Below are 21194 nucleotides of genomic sequence, written 5' to 3'. Positions count from 1 at the left end.
TATTTCTGAGAACATGCCTGGATATATTTCATTTTACCTTCTCTGGACAGCCTTTCCTAGTGGCTCTTTCCCCCATCCAGATAAGGTTAGGTAAATAAATGGTGGGCCCAGAGCTCACAAGAATAAAGGTTGTAATTTAGGACATATCAAAATTATTTTCAAGTAATAGGAAAATTGGGACATTGAGGAAATCCTTAGCTATGTGTCATAAGTTCAAAGTTAAACTGTGCTGTTATCACATGGGAATATGTTCTTGCCAATTATAATAAATTATTTAAGTGAAAATCTTCGTAGTTCATCTAATTATATCAGGACTGTTAATAAGAGAGTATATGCTTTCACAGCATCAGTTTAGATATATGAATAACTTTCCTAGCCTTTCAACAAGGTGCATTTAAGGTTCTCACAGGTTCATGACCATCATCAGCTTGTCCATGACTGACGCAATATAGCATAGTGTGACACAAAGACTCCTGAACATCATTGACAGGACAGATGAAGAGAAGTTAGAAATGGTCAGCCTTCTACCTGCAGGTTAGTAAACCTGGTTCCTCTTAGTAGACCCTTGACCTCAGGGAATTAATTTCCCTTTTTTAGCTTCAGACTTGCACATTTAAAACATTAAAACTTTGAATTAGATAGGTGCTCTGCTGGTCTCTTCTTCCTGTGTTCACTACCTCTAACTCTGTCAAGTGATTATCTGTCAGAGTAGAATCAGGAGCAAGATCCTAGTAAACTCATTTACTAATGGCTGTCCCTTGTTCGGGATACATTCTGATAATGCAGTACACAAATAGTTACATTAGATAAAGTTGCTTCAACGGTGGATTTCAAGTGAAGGTTATTATACTTTCTGAACAAAAGGACTTAAGTAAAGCCTACTCTGTTAGGTTTAGAGCAGGTGGCTAAAGCATTGAAAGGGTCAACCTCAAATGAGCACAGGGTCTCTAAAGATTTGGGTTGTCTGGCTTCCTTCCTGGGAAACTTTGGTCAAACCACAGGGGATACTGTGGTGCTTCTTATTTCTAATCTCCTTCTAAAGGAATTGATCCCGGACCTCCCCTGGTGGCACAGCGGTTAAGCGCTGGACTGCGAAGCTGCCCGCAGCCTCTGCAGCGCCGGTTCAATTCCCAGCTGCTGGTGAGGGTCCCACAGGGCACGCAGACCTCTCCTGTCTCGCCCACTGCTCCCCTCAGCAGTGTATTTTGTTGGTCTGCCTGTTCTGTTCCCCGCTCTGGCTCTGGTGAATTCTCTCACCCCTCCCATGCTTCTGACTGTACCCTGTGCTTGTATAAATAAATAAATAAATCTTTAAAAAAAAGAGGGATTTATCCCATTCTGGAGACCAAACTTAATGCTCTAAAATTGCTGTCTCCAGCCTGTCTGTGCTCCCCTGCAACTACTGACTTAAACCATGCTAGTGGCTTCTATTTACAGAGTTGAGGGGATTTCTAAACCCCCAATGAGAACCACTTTTCATGCCTTTCTTGGTGACTTCCCTGTGGACTATGCAAGATTCATCCTCTTGGCATTTCGGTAGAGAGCCCTGTGTAACTTAGGACATGAGGTCAAACTGCTTGGCATGGGAGAACCTCCCTTTCAGAGAGGCTCAGGGTAGAATAGTTAGTATGGATGAAGTTTCCACAGATCTTGAGGACTTTCAAAACAAAAAAACAAAATGGGATGGCAGGTGCTTTCATCCTGGTCCTGTGTGATTGGCCCTGCCAGGGTCTCAGCTGCATCCAAGGCGTGGTACAAAGAGCCTCTACTCTGACTTGGTATTTCTTCAGGTTGGAAGATGTCTCTGTTGCCTTTTTACAAGTTGCCTTTTTCAAAAAGTATAGGGTAGTAGTTAAGAACATAGACTTTGGGGCCTCCCCGGTGGCGCAGCAGTTGAGTGCTGGGTTGCGAAGCTGCCTGCTGCATCTGCGGCGCTGGTTCAATCCCTGGCTGCTCCCGGGCCACCGGAGGAGGGTCCCACATGGCGCGCAGACCTCTCCTGCCGCCCACTGCTCCCCTCAGCAGTGTATTTCGGTCCTTCTGCCTGCTCTGCTCCCCTCTCTGGATCTGGTGAATTCTCTCACCCTCCCGCGCTTCTGACTGTACCCAGTGCTTGTATAAATAAATAAATAATAAATAAATGAATAAATAAATCTTTAAAAAAAAAAAAAAGAACATAGACTTTGGAGCCAGAATTGGGCAAGTTTCTTAACCTCTATTTTATAGCTGCTAATGTTAAAATGTGTAAAAATATTTAAAGTCCTTAGAACAATGTCTGACAAAGAGAAAGCACTTTATGACTGATGGTAGTGATAATTATTACTGAGGGCAGAGATGGGAGAAACTTAGAAGTTGGTTAAATTTCTAGCACCAGATGTCAGACAGTCATTGAACAACTTAGCTCTTGGAAATCTTGACCTTTAGAATTACTTTTCTTCCAAGCATAGCAATACAGAACCCTTGGATATACTCTGCCACAAACTTCTTATTCCCTGTCTTACATGCAGTGGAGAGCTGTGTTTTCCTTCTGTCATGGGTGTGACATGGACTTTCAGCATACTAGGTCTGGACACAGCTTTTGAACCCACTTTCATGGCTTTGAGTACACAGCAGTTGGGTGGTGTTTTGCTAATACTACCAGAATCTCCATGGGTGGCCCCACAAGCCCTATACCACACAACTCTGGGGACTACTATTTTACTTCACAACTAAATACTGTTTTGTGCATACTCAAATTTAAGACATCTTAAAAATTAAAGTTATCCAACAGGAGGTGGGGCAGGGTTCATAATGTGGGCAGGCACCTCTTAAATAGGAGTGCTTTCATACCATGATGATCTCAGAAGGAAAAATTATGCTGTCCTCTGTTTATTGTAATAGTAGCAAAAACCTAATACACATAGTGATAGACTCCAGTAAACCAAAGATAAAGTCTTCTGATGGATTATAGTTTAGTTTCTGAGTGTGAATGAGGAGGAGACTTAGCCCATCCATAAAAGTTGTTTTTCTAGGTAGGTGTAGTTGGTTATTGAAAAATTCCTTAGAATTGAGAGAGGAGCCCTTTACCTCCAATAAAAATAAAAATCCCTTGGAATCAATTGCTATCTGAAATTCCACCATCAAATTTTTTTTCCACTCATATCTGTGTCAAGTATTTCCTGCACATACCTGGGAGAGAAAGATGTGTTTGTTTTCACTAATCATTTACCCCCCTAGAGTGAATGAATGCAATGCAAATGTTGATAAAAGAAAAATATCCTGGGGAGTGTAGAGAGGACTGGCTTGGAGGGAACAGCTTACACAGCCTCCCCATGTAGGTAGAAGGTCCCAACAGAAAGAGGTGGTGACATCATGAATGCAAAGACTGAACATACAAAAGTTTCCAAGGATGAACTTTAGTGCCAGGCTTTTTACTTACAATTAGTCAAAATCTCAAGGAGTGATTAGAATGTTTTATCAAGACTTTTATATGCGTATGTCATTCTTAAAAATTAAGTAAAAACTTTGCCTCTCTTATTTGAAAATAACATAGTTGATGTTGGATTTTTCATGGTGGGGCTGGGAAGCAAAGCTGCCACCTTGCCTGCCCACTGTACACATTCAGTAAAATGTCTCTGGGGCAAAATATAATTCATTGTCTCTTTTAAAATTTTATTAAGGGGGGGGGTATGAAAGTTAAGTCTCACTACTATCATGCTATTGCTGCTGTGGCCTGAGTTTAATCCCGGGCCAGGGAGCTGACCCAGTTGCACAGCAGACCTCTCCTGTCTCATCCACTGCTCCTCTCAGCAGTGTATTTCAGTAGATCCACCTCTTCTACTCCCCACTCTGTCTCTGGTGACCCCTCTCACCCACTGCACCTCTGGCCTACACCCCAATTCTTTTATGCATAAATAAATAAATAAATAAATCTTTAAACAGTGAGTAAACTTTAGGTTTATTTTATGCTGTATTCCTGTTTTCCTGTTTTGTTTTGTAAGGTTTTTTTTTCCCCCCTCTTGGGATGTCTTCTTCTAAGCAACCTCCTTTTCTGAATTGGGAGTAATTTGCTCCTTTCCAATAAGGAGCCTTCCAGTGTGGAAGGGAAAGCAGAGACTAATCTTATCAGGAACCCTGTAAGTCTAGGAACCACCTTACAAGTTTCATTTACCTAAATGTGCTCAATGAACAGCGAATCTGTCAAAGTCCTCAAGTTCAGCATAAATTGCTGCATTTTAAAGCAGTCAGCCCTCATTTTCTGTTATGGAACCTGCCCCCAGCCCTGCTGTTTGGCCTGGGCACCCCTCTCTACTCAACATTGTAATGACAAGATGATACGCTTTGCTTCAGGTGACTTCTTTGAGAGACCTGTGTGTCTTTCAGATATGTATACCCACCCTGGCCTGGCTGGTTTCACTGGTGTTCTTAAAGTGAACAGGAAGATCTTGCTATACATGATTTTGTGGGTTGTTCTTTGTCAAATGAGTAACAAACCATTTTCAGAGACCTTTGTAAGCCAGTTAAAGGAAGAGAAAACAATCTCCTGTTTATTTAGCCAGAAAAAAAGAAACATACTTTGAAATAAATTTAAGTAGATTACCAGGTTCCTCTTTGGTTAAACCAAATTTTCAAATCTTTATCCAGCATAGCTCAATGCAAAGCTATTATTACTTCTGGCACCTCCTCAGAGCCCCTAATCTTCCACCGCAAGACTTGTGCTCTGCTCCATTACACCACCAGTGGTTGTGTATGTACACAAGCACACACTAAGTTTCTGAAGCTAGTGATTGTTGTCATTTAGAAGATTTGTTTTCTCATTTCAGAAAGTAGATGTCACCAGCAGAGCTGTAATGGAGATAATGACTAAAACAATTGAATACCTTCAACCCAATCCAGGTAAGAGATCACTTCATATATTCAGGGTGTCCCTCCAGGTAACTTCTAGTTTCCCTTAGATGTCTTAGGTTTGCTGTGTGTCTATTCCTTCAGTCCTGTTCTGGAGGTTCAGTGACTTTATATATAGCACATTAACTGTGGAGGGGAGATTTTTAACACTTGAAGTAACTAGAAAATTCTCTGATATTTTATCTGACTGTAGTATATTTAACTAGTAGGATTGAATGGGTAGCTTGGGTGGCACTTATGTTAGGGTAGCTGCAAGCTGTTATTAATGCAACTTTCATTTTTAAGGTATGGAAAGAAAATTAGGGTACATTTTGGATAAGAGAGTAATTCCTTCTAGTGTAAAAAATAGGAAGTAGAATAGCTTTGTGAAATACAGAGGGTATCTATTCATGCAAGTATGATTGACATCTTTGGAGGGTTGGTCTTAATTCTAATTCCTTGACAAGCACATCATAGCTCAGCAATTGTTTCTGCTAACTGTAGACAAGTTGTAATAGAGATAATGGAGCAGTATACCTTGTAAAGAGAAGCTGGCAGAACTGGGGCAATCTCCATAGGCACAAAGTTTAACAGAGCAAAGGAGCCAACATCACAGATCCACTCACTTCTCTTGCTGTATGGCAGTTACTAACTGCAGAATACAGAGGCTTGAAGCACAGCTTAGTGTATTTACATGAGAGGTACGACTAGTTGCAAAACTTGTTACTCCTGAGACTATTTTCTTTGGGAGTTTCAGGTTGGGATTCCAGTGTCTTTGATTGTCCTAGGGAGTGTCCAGGCAGTGAGCCCCAATCTGCTTGGATACTGAGCATTAGTGGACAGCAGATATGAAAAGGCAAGGTGTGGGATGCTAGGAAGCAGTTGTGAGTGCAGGGAGTTCAGCGTGGCTCTCTACTGCCTCCTGTCGCTGACTGAAGCGTCCATTCAATTTTAACTAACCCAGGACCGCATAGCTGCTGTTTTGCAGATGGACACAATTTATGTGATAACATTCTCAATTTTTTTTCTTTTTAAAATACATTATAAGTGGGATTCCATGAGGATGAAAGTATAGACACAAATAAGCTGTAGGAACCAGGGATTCCTGGTAACCAAATTGTTAACAGATTAGGTAAAGAATAGCAAAAATCAAGTTTCTGATTTTTATTCAGACTTATCTTCTTGACCTTTATAATTCCATAGAAATACAAAGATCTTCTAGATGTATATAAGTTCCTTAATCTGTAACAACTGTAATGAGCCAAGCTCCGAAAGGAACTGCTCACCATGCCTTACCACAAAAAATTATCGTATAGGAGCCAGACATTTTTGTCTTTATCTTTGCACAGAATTTTAAGGTGTGCTATGATTTTCTTGCATTTCCACACGAGTTTTGCAAAAACTCACTGTTGTAGGGCTAAGATAAATATAACACTTTTGTATATGCTGTCTTTATATACTGTCTCATCTCTAAATGTGACCATTTTTTTCTGATTGAACAATTCATAGTGTAGAAAGAGACTGAAAATCCATTGTAACACAAATTCTGAGAGGGAAGCCATAGGTGTTTGGAATAATGGAACTATGTCCTATTGTAGGTGGCATAGCACTTTGAACAGTATGTCCCCCAAAGTTCAGAGGAACCCAGCACCTCAGAATGTCACTTATTGGAAAATACAGTCTTCTCAGATGTCATTAGTGATCTTGAAATGAACTCATCCTGGAGTTAGGGTGATTGGTATTAATATAGGAAGAAAACACAGAGGTACAGGACAAAGCCTGTGTAGACATGAAGGCAGAGATTAGAATTATGCTACCACAAGCCAAGGAATTTGAGGGACTGCCAAAAGCTGGAAGAAATAAGGAACGATGCTCTTATGGAGCCTTTAGAAAGAACTAATCCTCCTGATACTTTGATTTCAGGCTTTTTTGACCACTTGACCTATGAGAGAATAAATTTCTGTTTTTTAAGACACCCATTGTTATAATTTATGGCAGCCCTAGAAAACTAATACATATGCTAACTTCATTTTATGCAGGATTAAACAAGGACCAGAGAGTTTAAGAAATGTTCTAGAAGTTAACCTGTCTAGAAGGGAATAAAGTGAGGATTGGAGTGCAGGTCTGCCTGCCACCTAAGCCCTTGATTTTCTGTTGTGTAGTTTTGTCTTTGAGAAGATTAGGTTCTGTTTCATTCAGGTACAGAGGCTCCTTACTTTCAGAGTGGTATAACAAAAATTCAGAAAGAAAACAAATAGTGCGGTTGAGATATAGTTTTGTTCAAAAAAAACTATTAGAAGACAATGTAATTGGGAGATTTGAATTTTTTTAAATCATGAATTTTAACAGAATGCCAAATGTGCTAGCTGGCTATCAACATATTGGTATTATGGCTATTTGAAAATTAAGTGGACATCTGCTGCCAAGGAGACAATGAAGGCCATCACCAGGCTATCTTAGGTTGGTTTCAGCTCACATACAGGTGTCACTCAGAAGAGTCCCAAGCAAAACAAAGTTTCATAACCATTTTAAGGAATTCAGAAAATATGTGTTTCATTGGTTTATGATATATATAATTTAGTTCTTCCATTAATTTCTTGAACTGGGAGCAGACTCTGGTTAGCAAGCTCCTGAAAGGTGACTAGTCAGATACACTTGTTTGGAACTCATGTGTCCTTGAGACGAGTATGTGAGAGTCTCGCAAACACCCAGTTCCCTAGTCCTTGGGCCCAGATGAGCAAAAGAAATATCCCCAAACTCAAGCAGTTTGCTGAATACTTGGATCACTCAGCCTCTCAGTGACTCTAGGAGGTGGCTCAACCAGGGTGCATCGCTGAATGCTTGTTCTGCTTTTCCTCGGTGGCACCTGCACATTTATTGTAGTTATATAATAGGTGTGCTTTTGTTTGCCTCCCCTGTAAAGACAAGACTGTGCCAGTTTTATTCACTGCTACATCCCCAGACCCGTTCTAGCAGCCAGTGACACCTGCACATTTGAATAAATGAGATATGAATCACAGTTGATTGTCAGTGTCCTAGGTGATACAATAATATAAGGGAGAGAAAGAAAAAACTCTTTTCCCTACACCATCAGCTTGACACATGTAACAAACATCTATCAGATGCATGTACCTTTGTGTCAAGATCAGTTCTGGTTGCAGTGGGGGGTAAAAACAGAACCAAGATCGGGCACCTGCCCTCTGGGATCTCACAGACTAACAGCATAAGGTACAGGTACTCTGAGGAGAGTGCCCCAGAGGGCTTCATAGCTAATTTCTTTTGGAAATTCCAGCTAACTGATGAGGTGAGAATGGGTGAATGGGGTCATGGTCTACAGATGTGCCTGTGAAGCAAGACTTTTTAGAACCTGAAATACAGAGCTATAAATTCTTTCAGCCAGAACTGTGAAATTATTCTAACCAAAACAGCATAAACCAGTATAAATTTCTAAACTACTTATATAAGAATGGTTTGAACATGAAAAGTACTCTGCATAAATTCCATTCTACTGATTATGGGCTAATATTCTTATAGTATCTAAGACTATAAAGGTCATCAGACAAGATATATTGTAAATCCATTTTCTTGTGGGTATTGATGCTTTATGGGGGAAAAAGCAGTAAATCAGCATTGTCCAATAGAAATTAAGATGCAAGCCACATATGTCATTTTGAATTATCTCGTGGCCACATTAAAAATGTAACAAGAAAGCTAAGACTAATTTTACTGCCTTAAGTAACCCAATACATCTAAAATATTAACCAATATTAAAATTATTGAGAAATTTTACATTTTGTTTTGAAATTTAGTGTGTATTTCTTTTCAAAGCATGTCTCACTTAGGAATGGCTACATTTCAAATGCTCAAATATCCTATGTGGCCACTGGTTCCCATAATGGACTATGTAGGACAAGAGAGTTTTACATTCAGCCTAACCATAACCTTGATTATGACTCTAAGTTTGGTTAGCTCCTTGGGTTAGGTATGTTGGTGGTGGTTTTATTCAGTAGAAAAATGAACTTTTGATTTTAAGAGTGGACTGTTTAAGTTTGTTTTTATAACCTTCTATAAATCTGCTTTGAGGCACTATAGTGAATCTCTTCCCCTTAAATAGAATAATAAACATGCTGGGCTCTATTCCCTTCCCAGCCTTAGCTTACTGGTCATGGCAGAGGCTTTTCAGTTTGCACTGAAGAGTTATTTACCCTGATATCCTAACTCTATACAACATTCAGTGGTGTGTAGGTAATAAAGCACTTGAACAAGGAAAACACTGTACAGTCAGGGTTTGGTTCTCCATGGAAATGCTTTTCCCTTGAATGCCTACATGGTCTGGTTTTCTCCAGCATGCCAAAGATTCGGGTATTAAACTGGAGTCATTAGATGTCTATTTAGAATATTTTAATAATAATTTCAAATCTCATTTGTGGAATATTGCCTGTAGGAGCAATAGTTAGCTGTATTGATTTTAAATTACCTCATTAATAATCCATGCAAAGATACTACATTAAAATTCTTACACTTTCCCATCAGCTTAATTATCTCCTTCCAAAGATGAATGAATATAGTGATTGTAAGATATTCGGTCACAGTAGAACTGAAAATCAATACATTTTATTTGACATTTGTGTATTCAAATCTCTGACGCCACAACATACTGAATTTGTGCTGTTTTCTGGAAGGCAGGACCTGACTTGTGTTTGTCTTCATGTCTGTCGGGACTATTAGCATTGTGCCTGGCACATTGTCTGCCCTCAATGTGTCTGCTGACTAGTTGTGTGGATGAATATATCCATCCTTCACTTCGAGAGTATACTGCCTTTATAGCTGGAGCTTTTACTTTTCAAAATCCTGACACTCAAAAATTATCAAAATACAAAAAGTATAGATTATAAAATAATTTTTGAGAAAAATCTTGCTAAACCTCAATGGAATAAAGTTTTTGTCAGGTCAGACGTGGTATATAATTCATATAGTATATGTACTGAGAAAGCTAGAGGGTTTCCTATTTTTACTAAATCTTTGGGAGAAAGTATTGAAAATTAAAAGATTCCTAATGTGTTTGAGACACCTTAATTAATTCAGAGTTTTAAGTCAGCTAGAAATGGTGGATCAATGATTTTGTTGCTATGTCTCTAAAGACTGCTAAAGCCAGACCTTATTTAAAATGTAGTTAATTACAACAGAGATACTATAGATTTTTAAAAAATCACATATATGGAAAATTATGCTAATATGGTCTCATTTTAATAACCTTGAGCTACTAACACACTACCTGCATCTGGTGGTCCCTGTGTTCTGTCTAAATTCTTTCTCCCCCTTGTTCATTAGGCTCCAGCCTTCCTGACCTTTTAGTTTCTCCTGTGCCTCAAGCTCTACTCCACATTAGGACTTTGCATTGGCTCTTCCCTTTTCCTGTAATGCCTTGCCTGTCAATTATTTAACCCCTGACTTCTTTCTCAACCTTCCTGCCCCTGCTTAAATATCACCTACTCTGACAGGCATCCCATGGGCTACGTAGGGATGCCTGGCTAACTAGGTCCACTCCAGTGTGGATTCTCATGACACCTTCACATTAGTCCCCTCCAAAAGTCTTTCCAGTGGTTCCCTATTTAAGATAAGATCGACAGTCTTCATCATGGGCTATAGGGTCCAATCATCCGAATTCATTATGCATTCCCACCAATAAGTGTCTCCCTCCCTCTGCACCAGTACCGCCAGTCTCTCCCCTCCAGCACACCGGTTTTTTCAGTCTTCACCTCAAATGTCACCTTATTTTTGTGTCATTCCTAATAATCTTGTCTGAAACATTACCCCTCATCAACTTCCTCTAAGTTCTTTCTCTGTTTTAGTTTTCTTCATGGTACTTATCATTACTTAAACTTATTAGATGCTTATTAGTTACTTTGTGACTTGTCACTCCCACCATAATGCCAGTATAGTGTTATTAGTAGATTGCAGTCACACAGCCCTGTTCTTATAGTTTATGCCAATATTTACTTTTCTATATTTATATTTGTTCAATATCCTGCCTTCCCCTATTTGTACTCTCCTATTTACATTCTCCACATAGCAGCCAGCTCATGCATTTAGAGACCTAAGTCATATCTTATCTCTCCTCTGCTTATTACTCTCTAGTGTTTTCCATGAAGCTGATAATAGACTTATTTTCTGGCTATAAGACCCTTCATGATTTGGCTCTTGCTCTCCTGCTGAGACCATGCTGACTGCTCTGTTGGCTTCTTTCTAATCCTCAAGCATGCTTACTTTTCCTGCCTCAAGGTCTTTGCACAGGAGATTCCCCATCCTGGAACATTTTCCTCTGGCTCCTATCATGGCTGCTTATTATTTCACTCTCCTACATGGTCCTTTCCTGGCCACCCTATTGGAAATAATGTGTCTGCACTCCTCATATCTCTTTCTGTGGTTTTGTCACCATTTAAAATTACCCTCTGTTTTACCTTTTTACTGCCCACCACCCCCCATTTCCTCTCTAGAATGCTGCCTCCACAACTGTGGCAACTTTTTCTTGTTTACTACCATTAATATACAAGCAGTGCCCTTGATAAATATTTATTGAATGAGTGGTCTCTGTCTCTCCCAATATGTTGTAAACTATCAAGGACAAGAACTATGTCTTTTTTTTTTTAATGTATAGCCAGTACCTAGTTAGTAGGTGCTTAATTTGCTGAATGAAGGAATCAAATCGCTTTAAGCATATTTAAGCTCCACCTGTAGGAGCAGCTAACATTTCAGGTAGAGTCATGCCTTGCAGGCTTGAAGAGGTCACGATAAGAGGTACTCTGTCTGTGTAATTTCTACTTGGTGTCATGTACAATTAATACATTTTACAATTGCTTTGAGGCAGGTGTGAATGTGCATACTTTTAAGTTCACTGGGCTGAGGCTATTTCCAGACCATTCATATTATAGACATAGATATTAGTTGATTGTGTTTTCAATTAGAAAACTGTAGCTTCAAGAGAGATTAAATAATTTGTCCAAAGTCATGCAATAAAAGAAACATAATTCATATTCAAATATGACTGTTTCCAGAGTTCATTTTATTTTCATTTTCTTATGCAACAAAATGTGAAAACACCTTTAGTCATGGTGTGTGTGGTGAATACACTCTGGAGTGACCCTTAGTGAATGTTTGTATAATCCCTTTCCTTTCAGTGTAGGTACTTTGTGACTTGCTTCTAATTTATAGAATATAGCAAAGGTAATGGGATCAGTCGCTTACCACTGCCTGGATGAGGTTACATTATATGGCAGAAAGTTGATGGGATGTCACTCCCATAATTATGTTACATTGTATAAAATGGTCTGCTCAGACTGGAATGAGAGCCAGTGCCCTGTTGGCCTAGACCATGAAAACTGCTATCTTGTGACTGCCTAAGGAGAGGGCTCTGTCAGGAAACTAGGGAGCCAATAGGACCCAAGGGTGGCTACAAGATGATAGCCAGTAAGAATCCGGGGCCTTCAGTCATACCAGCACAAGGAAGGGAAATTTTTTCAGCAACTTGGCTGAGTTTGGAAGCAGTTTGTTCTTCCCTACCAAATTTCCTGAAAACAAGGCAATCTGCTAACACCTTGATTGTAGTCTACACAGAGAACTGATCTATGAACCTACAGATTTCTAACCCACAGAAACTATAACAATGATGTGTTATTTGAGCCCATTGTTTGTGAAATTTTTTATGCAGCACAGAAAACAAATACAGTACATGATTTTTTCCCAGCACAATTCCCAGCAAGCATGTTACTGTCTGCTGGGATCCAGGCCACTTGCTCTTATCACTTTTGTCTGCCTGGATATTTTCCTTACAGGGAAGCAGGAGGCATATTGAGAAAACCTCGAACATCTTTTCAACTTAGAATGAAGCCTCCTGAACCTCCTAGGGTATGGTGGGAATGGAAGGACAGGTCCACTCTTTATAAGATTGATCATATCTTTGAAACATGAGACAGTGAAAAGCACCTGGCACAGTGCCAGGAACTTTATCAGAGCTCAAGAATGACTTCCTTCTATGCCCAGAAGCCTACAGCCCTAGCTCAGGGCATCTCAGGTGCTTACCCAGCAATTCCTGCACAGAAAAACCCTTCCAGGAAAAGTCCCTGCAGGACCTTTCTCACAACAGTGTTACAGCACCAAGGGCTCACCCTTTATCTGTTCAAAAAAAAAAAAAAAAAAAAAAAACCGGAAGAAGCAAAGCCTCATGATGTTAATACACAGGGAATTGTGTATTTTTCAAATTGCAGGAATTTTTGCTTTAAGCTCCTGTGATGCAGTTGCCTACTCTCCCAAGGTATGCTGTGAGACCTGTGGTGGCACCTTGCAACACCCCAAGTCGAGGTGGGAGATGTTGGCATCTCACAGGCTCTTAGGGCTGCTGACTGGATACCATAGCTCAGTATCTTAAAATACCTCCCTGCTGCTTCCCACTCAGCAGGGCACAAGAGAGCTCTATTCCCTTGGAGAGAGGTGCTATTTATAAATCCTGTTATTTGGGTTGAGGGTAGCATGAACCAGTGCTAGGGTCACACATTTATGTAAGTCATGGGCAAACTTTACTCTTCCTTTTCCTCAATCCCTGTTGATATTTAACTTCAAAAGAAACTGCATAGGCTTGAGAAAATTTACTTAAGACCCTATTACCATGTAAAACTTTTGCATCCTTTAATAAACCATTAGTGTACAAGGCTGGAGAACAGGTTACTCAGTACAGGCAACATTGAAACACTCATTTCAAACTTCTACATTTTGAGATCACTCAGGAAAATTAGGTCCTGATAGGCAATCACCCTGGGTTGCCTTTGTGAAATACGTGCTCAAATGTATGTATTACATATGTTTTGTTGCAAGTACTAAGCCCTTAATCTAACTTAGTGTGATTTGGAGATTTGTACTCATATCCAATTCAATCCCAAAGCCTCTGTACTAACTTTAAAAATTTAGTTAAAATAATTAAGAGGGCCTCCCTGGTGGTGCAGGTAGTTGAGCACAATGCTGATTAGCTGTAGGCAGCCTCTGCAGCTTGGGTTCGATCTAGGCCTGTGGGGGAGAAACCCACATGGTGCAGCAGACCTCTCCTGTCTCACCTGCTGCTCCCCAACAGTGTTATTTCAGTCAGCCTGCCTGTTCTGTTCCCGCTTTTTCTCTGGTGAATCCTCTCACCCTCCTGCACATCTGGCCTGTTCCCCAGTTCTTATATAAATAAATAAATCTTTAAAAAATAATTAAGAATGAATTTTCTCCCAATTAAAGACATCATTGTTTCTTGATAGGTAATTAAAAAGGCAAATAGAAAACTACAGTTTTCTCCAACCAAAAGAGGGAAGGAGGAGAAAGTAACTAACATTTGGTTAGTGCTTGCTTTGAAAAGATATATTACCTCATTTCACTGCTAAAACAATGATATTGCACAATATTATTTTCTCTTACTTATTCCATGAGGAGTAACGCTGAGAGGATATGCACCTTCTCTTCCCTGCAGAGCCGGTGTTCAGCCGTGCTGCAATTTGAGCCCTGTCCTGTGTTATTCCTTTGAAAGCATGTGTCCTTGCATTGGTTATAGGAAATAATAATAGATTCTGTCATAGGACAGTGCAGTTCTAATCTTTTTATCTTCAAAAAGAGGCCGTGTTTTTATATTTAAATGTCAATTTGGTCCCCCAAATTTTAATGCTTGTTCAACAAAGTCTGTTGTATTTAGTAACTAATTATAATTATTCCTAATGAAATTTGTAATTTTCTGCAAGAGGGGAGAATAAATTATCTTCTTGTTTTCCTTGAAATATCCATTTGATCTTTTAAGATAATTCCCTTTTATGTAAAAATCCATAAACAGAAAACAGACCACCAGAAAGTCGTCTGGCTAGAGTATTCATTTTAGAAATAGAAATCTTTGCATTGGAGTTCTAAAGTAAAACCTCTTGGTTCCGATCTCAGCAAAAGTTTTACGAAGGTAAATTTCATTGGTTTTGAAAATTTACATTTAGGTTCCATGTACACTCGCCAGGATGGATACCATCTAATTATTTGCAAATGACCTAATTCACTTATCTTATTGTAATCTTAGGGAGATTTTTAGATTTAAAAGGCATTATGAAAGTCAGGTAAGCTGGTCTTATGTTCAGAGTAAGGAAGCAGGGGTCCAGATGGGTCAGGCAGTTCACCCAAGGTCACGCAGAAGGAAAGACCTCCAGTCTTGAGCTAGGGCTCATGGTGCAGAACCCATCCTGCCTCCTGAGTCTCAGCATCTATCATGCTTCCTCACTTCTGCATTTTTAAGCACCTAGCGAGTATAAATATAGCTAAAGCACTACACTTTGCTGCTGACAAGTCCTGATATGACCTACTTTAATGAAGATATAATAAAGCAACCAGAACCACAGTGGCTTTCTGGTATGAGAATGAGCTTTTAAAACACAGCTAGGATTCAAATTCTCATTCAGCTTCTTATTGCTGCATATCCTTATCCAAGTTACATCATTTCTCTACATTTCCTTTTCCTTATCTGGATGAGCTGGATTAAAGAGATGACATATATGAACCACTCATAATAGATACTTCTGGGATTGCTATGGAATGAAATGTGGTTCTGATATTCAGCTTTTCAAAGATATTTCAGGGTTCTTCCCAAGTTTTCAGACCAGGTGGTAATGTTTATGAGTGTTAGATCTCTGCTTTTTGGGGCAGCTAGGTTTGGTTTCTATAAGGCAGGAGAGATGACAAAGGAATTCAGTCTCTGAAAGCAGTGAAAGGCTCATGGAAAATCTGTTCATTTCTTTGACCTTCCCTGGTGGATGCCAAACCCAAAAGGCTTCCCCTAATAGTCAGGACATGGCAGTGCTGCCTGGAATGCTGTAACCACCGCTTGGGACTGAGTGTATCACGTGTGCTTGTCAGTACCCATCCAAACCAGGCTTCTCCCTGTTGTGACAGATACCTGTCAGTGTTTCCTTACTTGAGATTTCAATTACTTGAAATCTCTCAAAAGATTGAAGAGGAAAGGAAGTGACTGTCGAGTACATAATAGAGCAGTTTAGGCAGATTGTAATACTATTTTATTTTCACAGGGGCCCTGCCCAAACTGTCATATCATGATCATTTAGGGTAGGTAAGGAAGAAGAGGTACAGCATGGAGGACTCATTACCATCCTGCCCCTTCCACCAGTGAGCACTCATTTTCACCATCCCTGAACTCCTTTTACTGCCCAGCCTATGCCCACATTTTTGCTGACCCTGTACATCACAGCATCCTGGTCCACAAAGGCTACTCGTTTCCAGAGCTAAGGAAATCCCATTTGCTGTAAAACTTGATTTTTGATTTATAATGAATCAGACTTTAAAAAAAAATGACACCGGGACTCCCAATTTTTTTCCTTAGGGGAAAAAGCATTCTGTCCGCTGCCATCATTCAATTTGCGATCAAAACACCCTTCAGAACACCACTTTTGCCCTGTCTTCAATGGTTTAAGATCCCCATGTCTTGACTTTGCATTGCATCTCTCAAGAAAAGAAGTTTAAGTTAATAGCTTAAAATCACCTGCTACTCCCAGGTGACTCTAACAGGCAGCCAACCACTGTCCTAACATTAACCCAGATGCCCCCTTTTTTTGTTCTCACATTAAATGAGTCACCTGGTCCTGTTAATGCTACCCTCCCGAGGACTCTACACTTCTCTTTTTCTCCCCTTTCTTTCCTTAGGAAGCTCTTATTTAAAGTATACTCTTAATGATCTCTCTGCCTCAGCGTCTTCCCAATTTCCTTATGTTAATAATAGGAATCTTTTTGCTAAAACTTAATTTGATTTAATCTGAATTTAAACTCTTTTGAAGGCCCGATTCTTAAGTAACTGTCAGAACCTTTTGATTGGGTCACAATGACTACAAGTAGAATCTAAGCGTATTGGCATGAAATTCAGGGTCCTATATAACATGGTTTCAACTTTGAAACCTGTAGTTGCTTCACCTTGTCCTCTCTGACCTTACATCAAAGCCACAGACTGGTTGAAGTTTCCAGATACTTCAAGCACCTTCATGTGCCTTTGCTCATATTATCCAGATGCCTAGTCACCTTTCCTGTCTCTCTGTTTTTATAGTTCATTCTTCAAGAAAACTCAACTTGTGTCAGTTATTTCTGAGCCTACTCGGCCTTCCTTTTGTAGGCAGAATCTATTGCTCTTTTCTATGATCTAAATGCATTTTAACCTTACCCAGAGCATGGCCATGTCTACTTCATGTCACATAAGTGGAGCACTGTTTGATTCTCCAACTAGACAGTGAGCTGTTGAGAACAGAACCTGGGGTCTTGCTTCTTTCAAAGTCTCCCAAGCACAGCCCCTCCCACAGACCCTCCCACACAGTAGGTGCTTAGTAAATACTTGCTTTGTTTTATCACAGAAGGAAAGTCCTTTACAGCAAATCTTTGATAAATACCAATTCAATCAAACAGGTATATTCAGAATTTTTCTGTACTGGTGGATATACATCATTGTGTCCAGTGTAGTCTACTTACTGACTTTTGTTAATTTGATCTGTTTTTATCCCTTTACCTAGGGCTCCCCATTTAACCTAGGAACGCTTTTTTTTTTTTTTGGTGGTGTTGGAGTAAATGAGAGCCTGTATCTGGATTCTGGGAGATTGTATGCTCTCTTCTCATTTTCATAGGAGGCATATTTGTCATGGTATCATTTAGAGATCAGTTACTTCCAAAGAGTCATTTATATGAGAATGTTAATATTAAGTTAGTATTGAGTGAACAGGATGCGCTTTGAGAAATGGAGTCTGTAGAAATGAAGGATGCAGCCACTTCTGGGCTAGTTTGTGTAAGGGTAGCATCAGCCAGATTGCCATCAGCATAACCCACTCACCAAATCATACTGTCAGATCATTTAGTGTGTCATTTAGATCTAATTAATGAGCAACCTTTAGATCCATGTCACAGCACAGTAGGAGGCCTTGGTGCTTGTCAATAGGAAGTCTTTTATAAGGGTTAGAAACAACAATGTATGCAGAAGAATTTTATTAAAAAATTAAAAATTTTAAATGGTATCCTTAATAAGGAACACCTCTGTATGCTTGAGCTTGAGCTAGAATTCTCAACTTGAAACAGGAAACAGACATTCGAACAGAGAAGTAAGGTATCACATAAGACATGACCTATCTATATCCAGGGCACAGTGGAAGCATGAAATGAGGGAAGGCGTCACATACATAGAGGCAGAAAGACTTTGTAGAAGAGGTGTGTGTACCTGTTGGTGTGTTGGGAGGGCCGATAGAGAGAGAAGGAAGGCCTTTCCAAAGAAGGATAGTTCTAGCAACTTTGGGAAACTGCCTGAACTGTCCTATGACTGAAAGTCTTCTAAGAAAAATCACCTTATGTAAGTGAACTTTGAAGAGTTTTAGGAATTAACCAGCTGTCTCCTTTTTCTCAGCTCTTTATAAATGTACAACCTGAGACTCGGAGAGGTTTAGTAATTCATCCAAAGTCACAAAGCAAACTTGCTAGCATGTCTGCCCCTCACTGAAATGGCCTATATTTATTGAATGTTTATCTTATGCTAGTATTGTGACATACATTTTGTCATTTAATCTTTACATCAACCTAGTGCAGTGAAAGGGAGATACCATTTATAGATGAGGAAACTGAGGCCCACAGCAAGAAATACAGTCAGGATTTGGACTTAGACATTCTGACACCAGAATCTGTCTTAATCCCAACTGTTCCAACTGCTCCTGCTGCTGTTTATTATTAAACACTAGCAGCGACCTTATGAACAAGATATTTTTTAGAGATTCATAGCAGCTAGATTTAGAGCCGGGATTTTTACCCCTAATAAGCCCAAACTAGTTTATTTTAATGCACTATGATACTTTCCATGAAGAATAAGACCCCATAGCTTTTCTTCTTGTGGTTCATTTGGATTAAGAAATGAAAATAAAAACAACTTAAGATTTAGCAGTTCTGAGTTCTTACAGTAGTTGCCACACTAGCCATATTCCCAGTTAGTTACCACTTTATATAAACAGCTTCAGGAGCGACTGAGCAGTGACTCACAGGAACACCGCTTTTAGGTCACAGAAAATAACTCTGTCAGCAATGAGGGCAGAGCTTCAACTTTACTCTCAGCCGAGCTTTTGACTTCCCTTCGGCTGTGCCAGAATTAGAAAACTCTTCAAGGGTGCTGTGGATTACTCTTTCGAGTTGGAAGCTGATTTAGATTGAGCCTCTGCTGCCCGTATTCGTCTTCCTTAAAAGATAGCAAAGATTTTGAGGCCCCCCCAAAAAAATTTCACATTTTTAGCAGCATACATAACAGGGAACCCTTTTCTTGGATTTGATGAACCTTTTATGTTCATCCTATTTTTCACTTTCTGTTGTTTAAATTCACCCACACTTTTCCTTCCAGAAATCACCTAGGTATGGACTCAGCAAGCCCTTTCCTTTGATGGCTTTTCTGATGGCATTTCACCTGTTAATACTTAGAATGTTTCCTAGTTATTTTTTTATAGTAATGAAAATATTTTTAACAAAATTTTTTAGTTGAAAGGGCAAATTAGAGCAGTACCTGGATTGGCAAAATTGGTGAGCATTGCTTACCTAGTTCAGCCATAACTTAGGGTCTCCTGAGGGAAAGTGAACTGGAAAATATTATAGTGCTATTTTTCATAATAGTAATACCTTGACAAGTTATTAAAAAAAAAGTTTTACAAAGCATTGGGTTTTTTTTGTTTTTTGTTTTTTGTTTTTTGTTTTTCATTTTTTTTTTTGTATTTGTAATGACCAAAGCAAAACATTTAAAATCGCAGCTTCTGGAAGAACCATTTGTTCTTGCCAGTCTTGTACCTCTCCTTGAATTTAACCTTGGCCTCTCGTCGGGCCTTGCGTTTAAGAGCAGGATCTCTGAAGACATCCTTGTTGACAACAGTTTTGTCCAAGGGGATATCCACAGAGTACCTGGTGGGCATGAGATGATTGTAGTTATACACTTTCACAAAAGACTTGATCTTTGACCTTTTGGCAATTTTCTTCTTGCCCATGGCAGCTGTCACTTTGCGGGGATAGCGATCAATTCCAGCCACCAGAGCATGGCTGTAAGGGCGGTCTGCGGTGCCATCATCAATGTTCTTCACAATGACCGCTTTGCGTCCGGAGTAGCATCCGGCCAAGACCAGCACCACCTTCCCGGGTTTCGTGAACTTGCCCATTTCAGCAGCAACCACTCGGGCCTACAGCCTGTTTTTTGTTTTTTTACAAAAAGCAGCATACCTTTTCTGCTCCCTTTTTCCAGAAGTAACACTTTGAAGTTTCTTGTGGCTTTTTCTTTGGTTTTTTACATCTAATCTTGAAACAGTATGCTTACATCGTTCTTGCTTGGTTTTCCAGTTTTGGGTGTTTTCTCTTTAATTTCCAGTTTGGAAGATTAGAATTGTCTGCTTTCTTCCTATCTTCCCATTCCTCCACATTCTTTTCCTATCTCATTTTATCAGTATGTTTATAGCATAATTTTTGTTAGATCACTATTCACTGTTTTCATTTTATGCCCTTGCACAAAGCTGAGACATGTAGAATAATATGATAATAATAGGAGACATGTAGAGTCATATGATAATGTGATTCTAGTATGTGGACTCCTTGAAGAGTCCTTGTGCAACCTTTTGATTTCCATCTCCTATTTCTTTTTCTGCTTTTTAGGGGAGATTTGCCCCAACACTATCATTTGTGCTTTTATTGATTTTGTAATTTTATATTTTGCTTACATTCATATTTAATGTGTATTTTAATTTCTAAGAATGTTCCTGTTACTGTTTTATTGCATGGATAAAGTATCTTAGACACCTAAAAATATTATTGATAGTTATTTTTGTCTCCTGGAACTGCTTCATATCATTCCATTTTTGTTGGTTTTTTTCATAATCTGGTGTTAGTGGCTGATCTTTCCACTTAGGTGGAAAACAATGCTTCTGTGGGGAGGTTGGGTGGAGCTAATTGCTTCTAATGGCTTCAATCTAGGATGGACAGCCTGGGATCATTGCATTGATGCTTCCAGCTCAGGACCCTTGAGGTCTCTTTTCTTGGGTTGATTGTGTTACCTGGGCAAGCATATTCTAGTCCCCTGCCCAGAGGCTACACACCTGGTTGCCAGTTCTCTACAAAGATGAGTAGGAGAAGTGGGCTGGCTCTCACTTTCACTATGTGGATTGGCCCTAATGCCCTTTGTTTACTATGGAATGCCACCCTCACCCAAGCCAGGTATCTTCCCTTTTCTCTTAAAAAAAAAGTCTGTTTGATAGCTAATATCATCTGCTTTTCAACAAAAC

General features: G+C 39.5%; 2 protein-coding genes across 2 annotated transcripts in view; one reads left to right on the top strand and one right to left on the bottom strand.

Annotated features, from left to right (window-relative positions):
- The window catches only part of SH3GL2 (SH3 domain containing GRB2 like 2, endophilin A1), a 183280-nt gene that overhangs the window by 149362 nt on the left and 12724 nt on the right, over nt 1–21194 (top strand). The window contains exon 3 of the mRNA XM_037494013.2: nt 4803–4875. Coding sequence (XP_037349910.2) covers nt 4803–4875 — 73 coding nt within the window. The remainder of the gene's footprint in view (nt 1–4802; nt 4876–21194) is intronic.
- On the bottom strand, nt 19642–20093 carry LOC119232102 (60S ribosomal protein L27-like). The gene has a single exon (XM_037494014.2). It carries the CDS (start codon nt 20079–20081, stop codon nt 19671–19673), a length of 411 nt encoding a protein of 136 aa, XP_037349911.1. The 5' UTR covers nt 20082–20093; the 3' UTR covers nt 19642–19670.

This window comes from Talpa occidentalis, unplaced genomic scaffold (genome assembly GCF_014898055.3).
Source record: "Talpa occidentalis isolate TD23 unplaced genomic scaffold, MPIMG_talOcc4v2.1 talOcc4.7, whole genome shotgun sequence".
Classification (NCBI taxonomy): Eukaryota; Metazoa; Chordata; class Mammalia; order Eulipotyphla; family Talpidae; genus Talpa; species Talpa occidentalis.
This window is presented reverse-complemented; position numbering and strand designations above follow the sequence as displayed.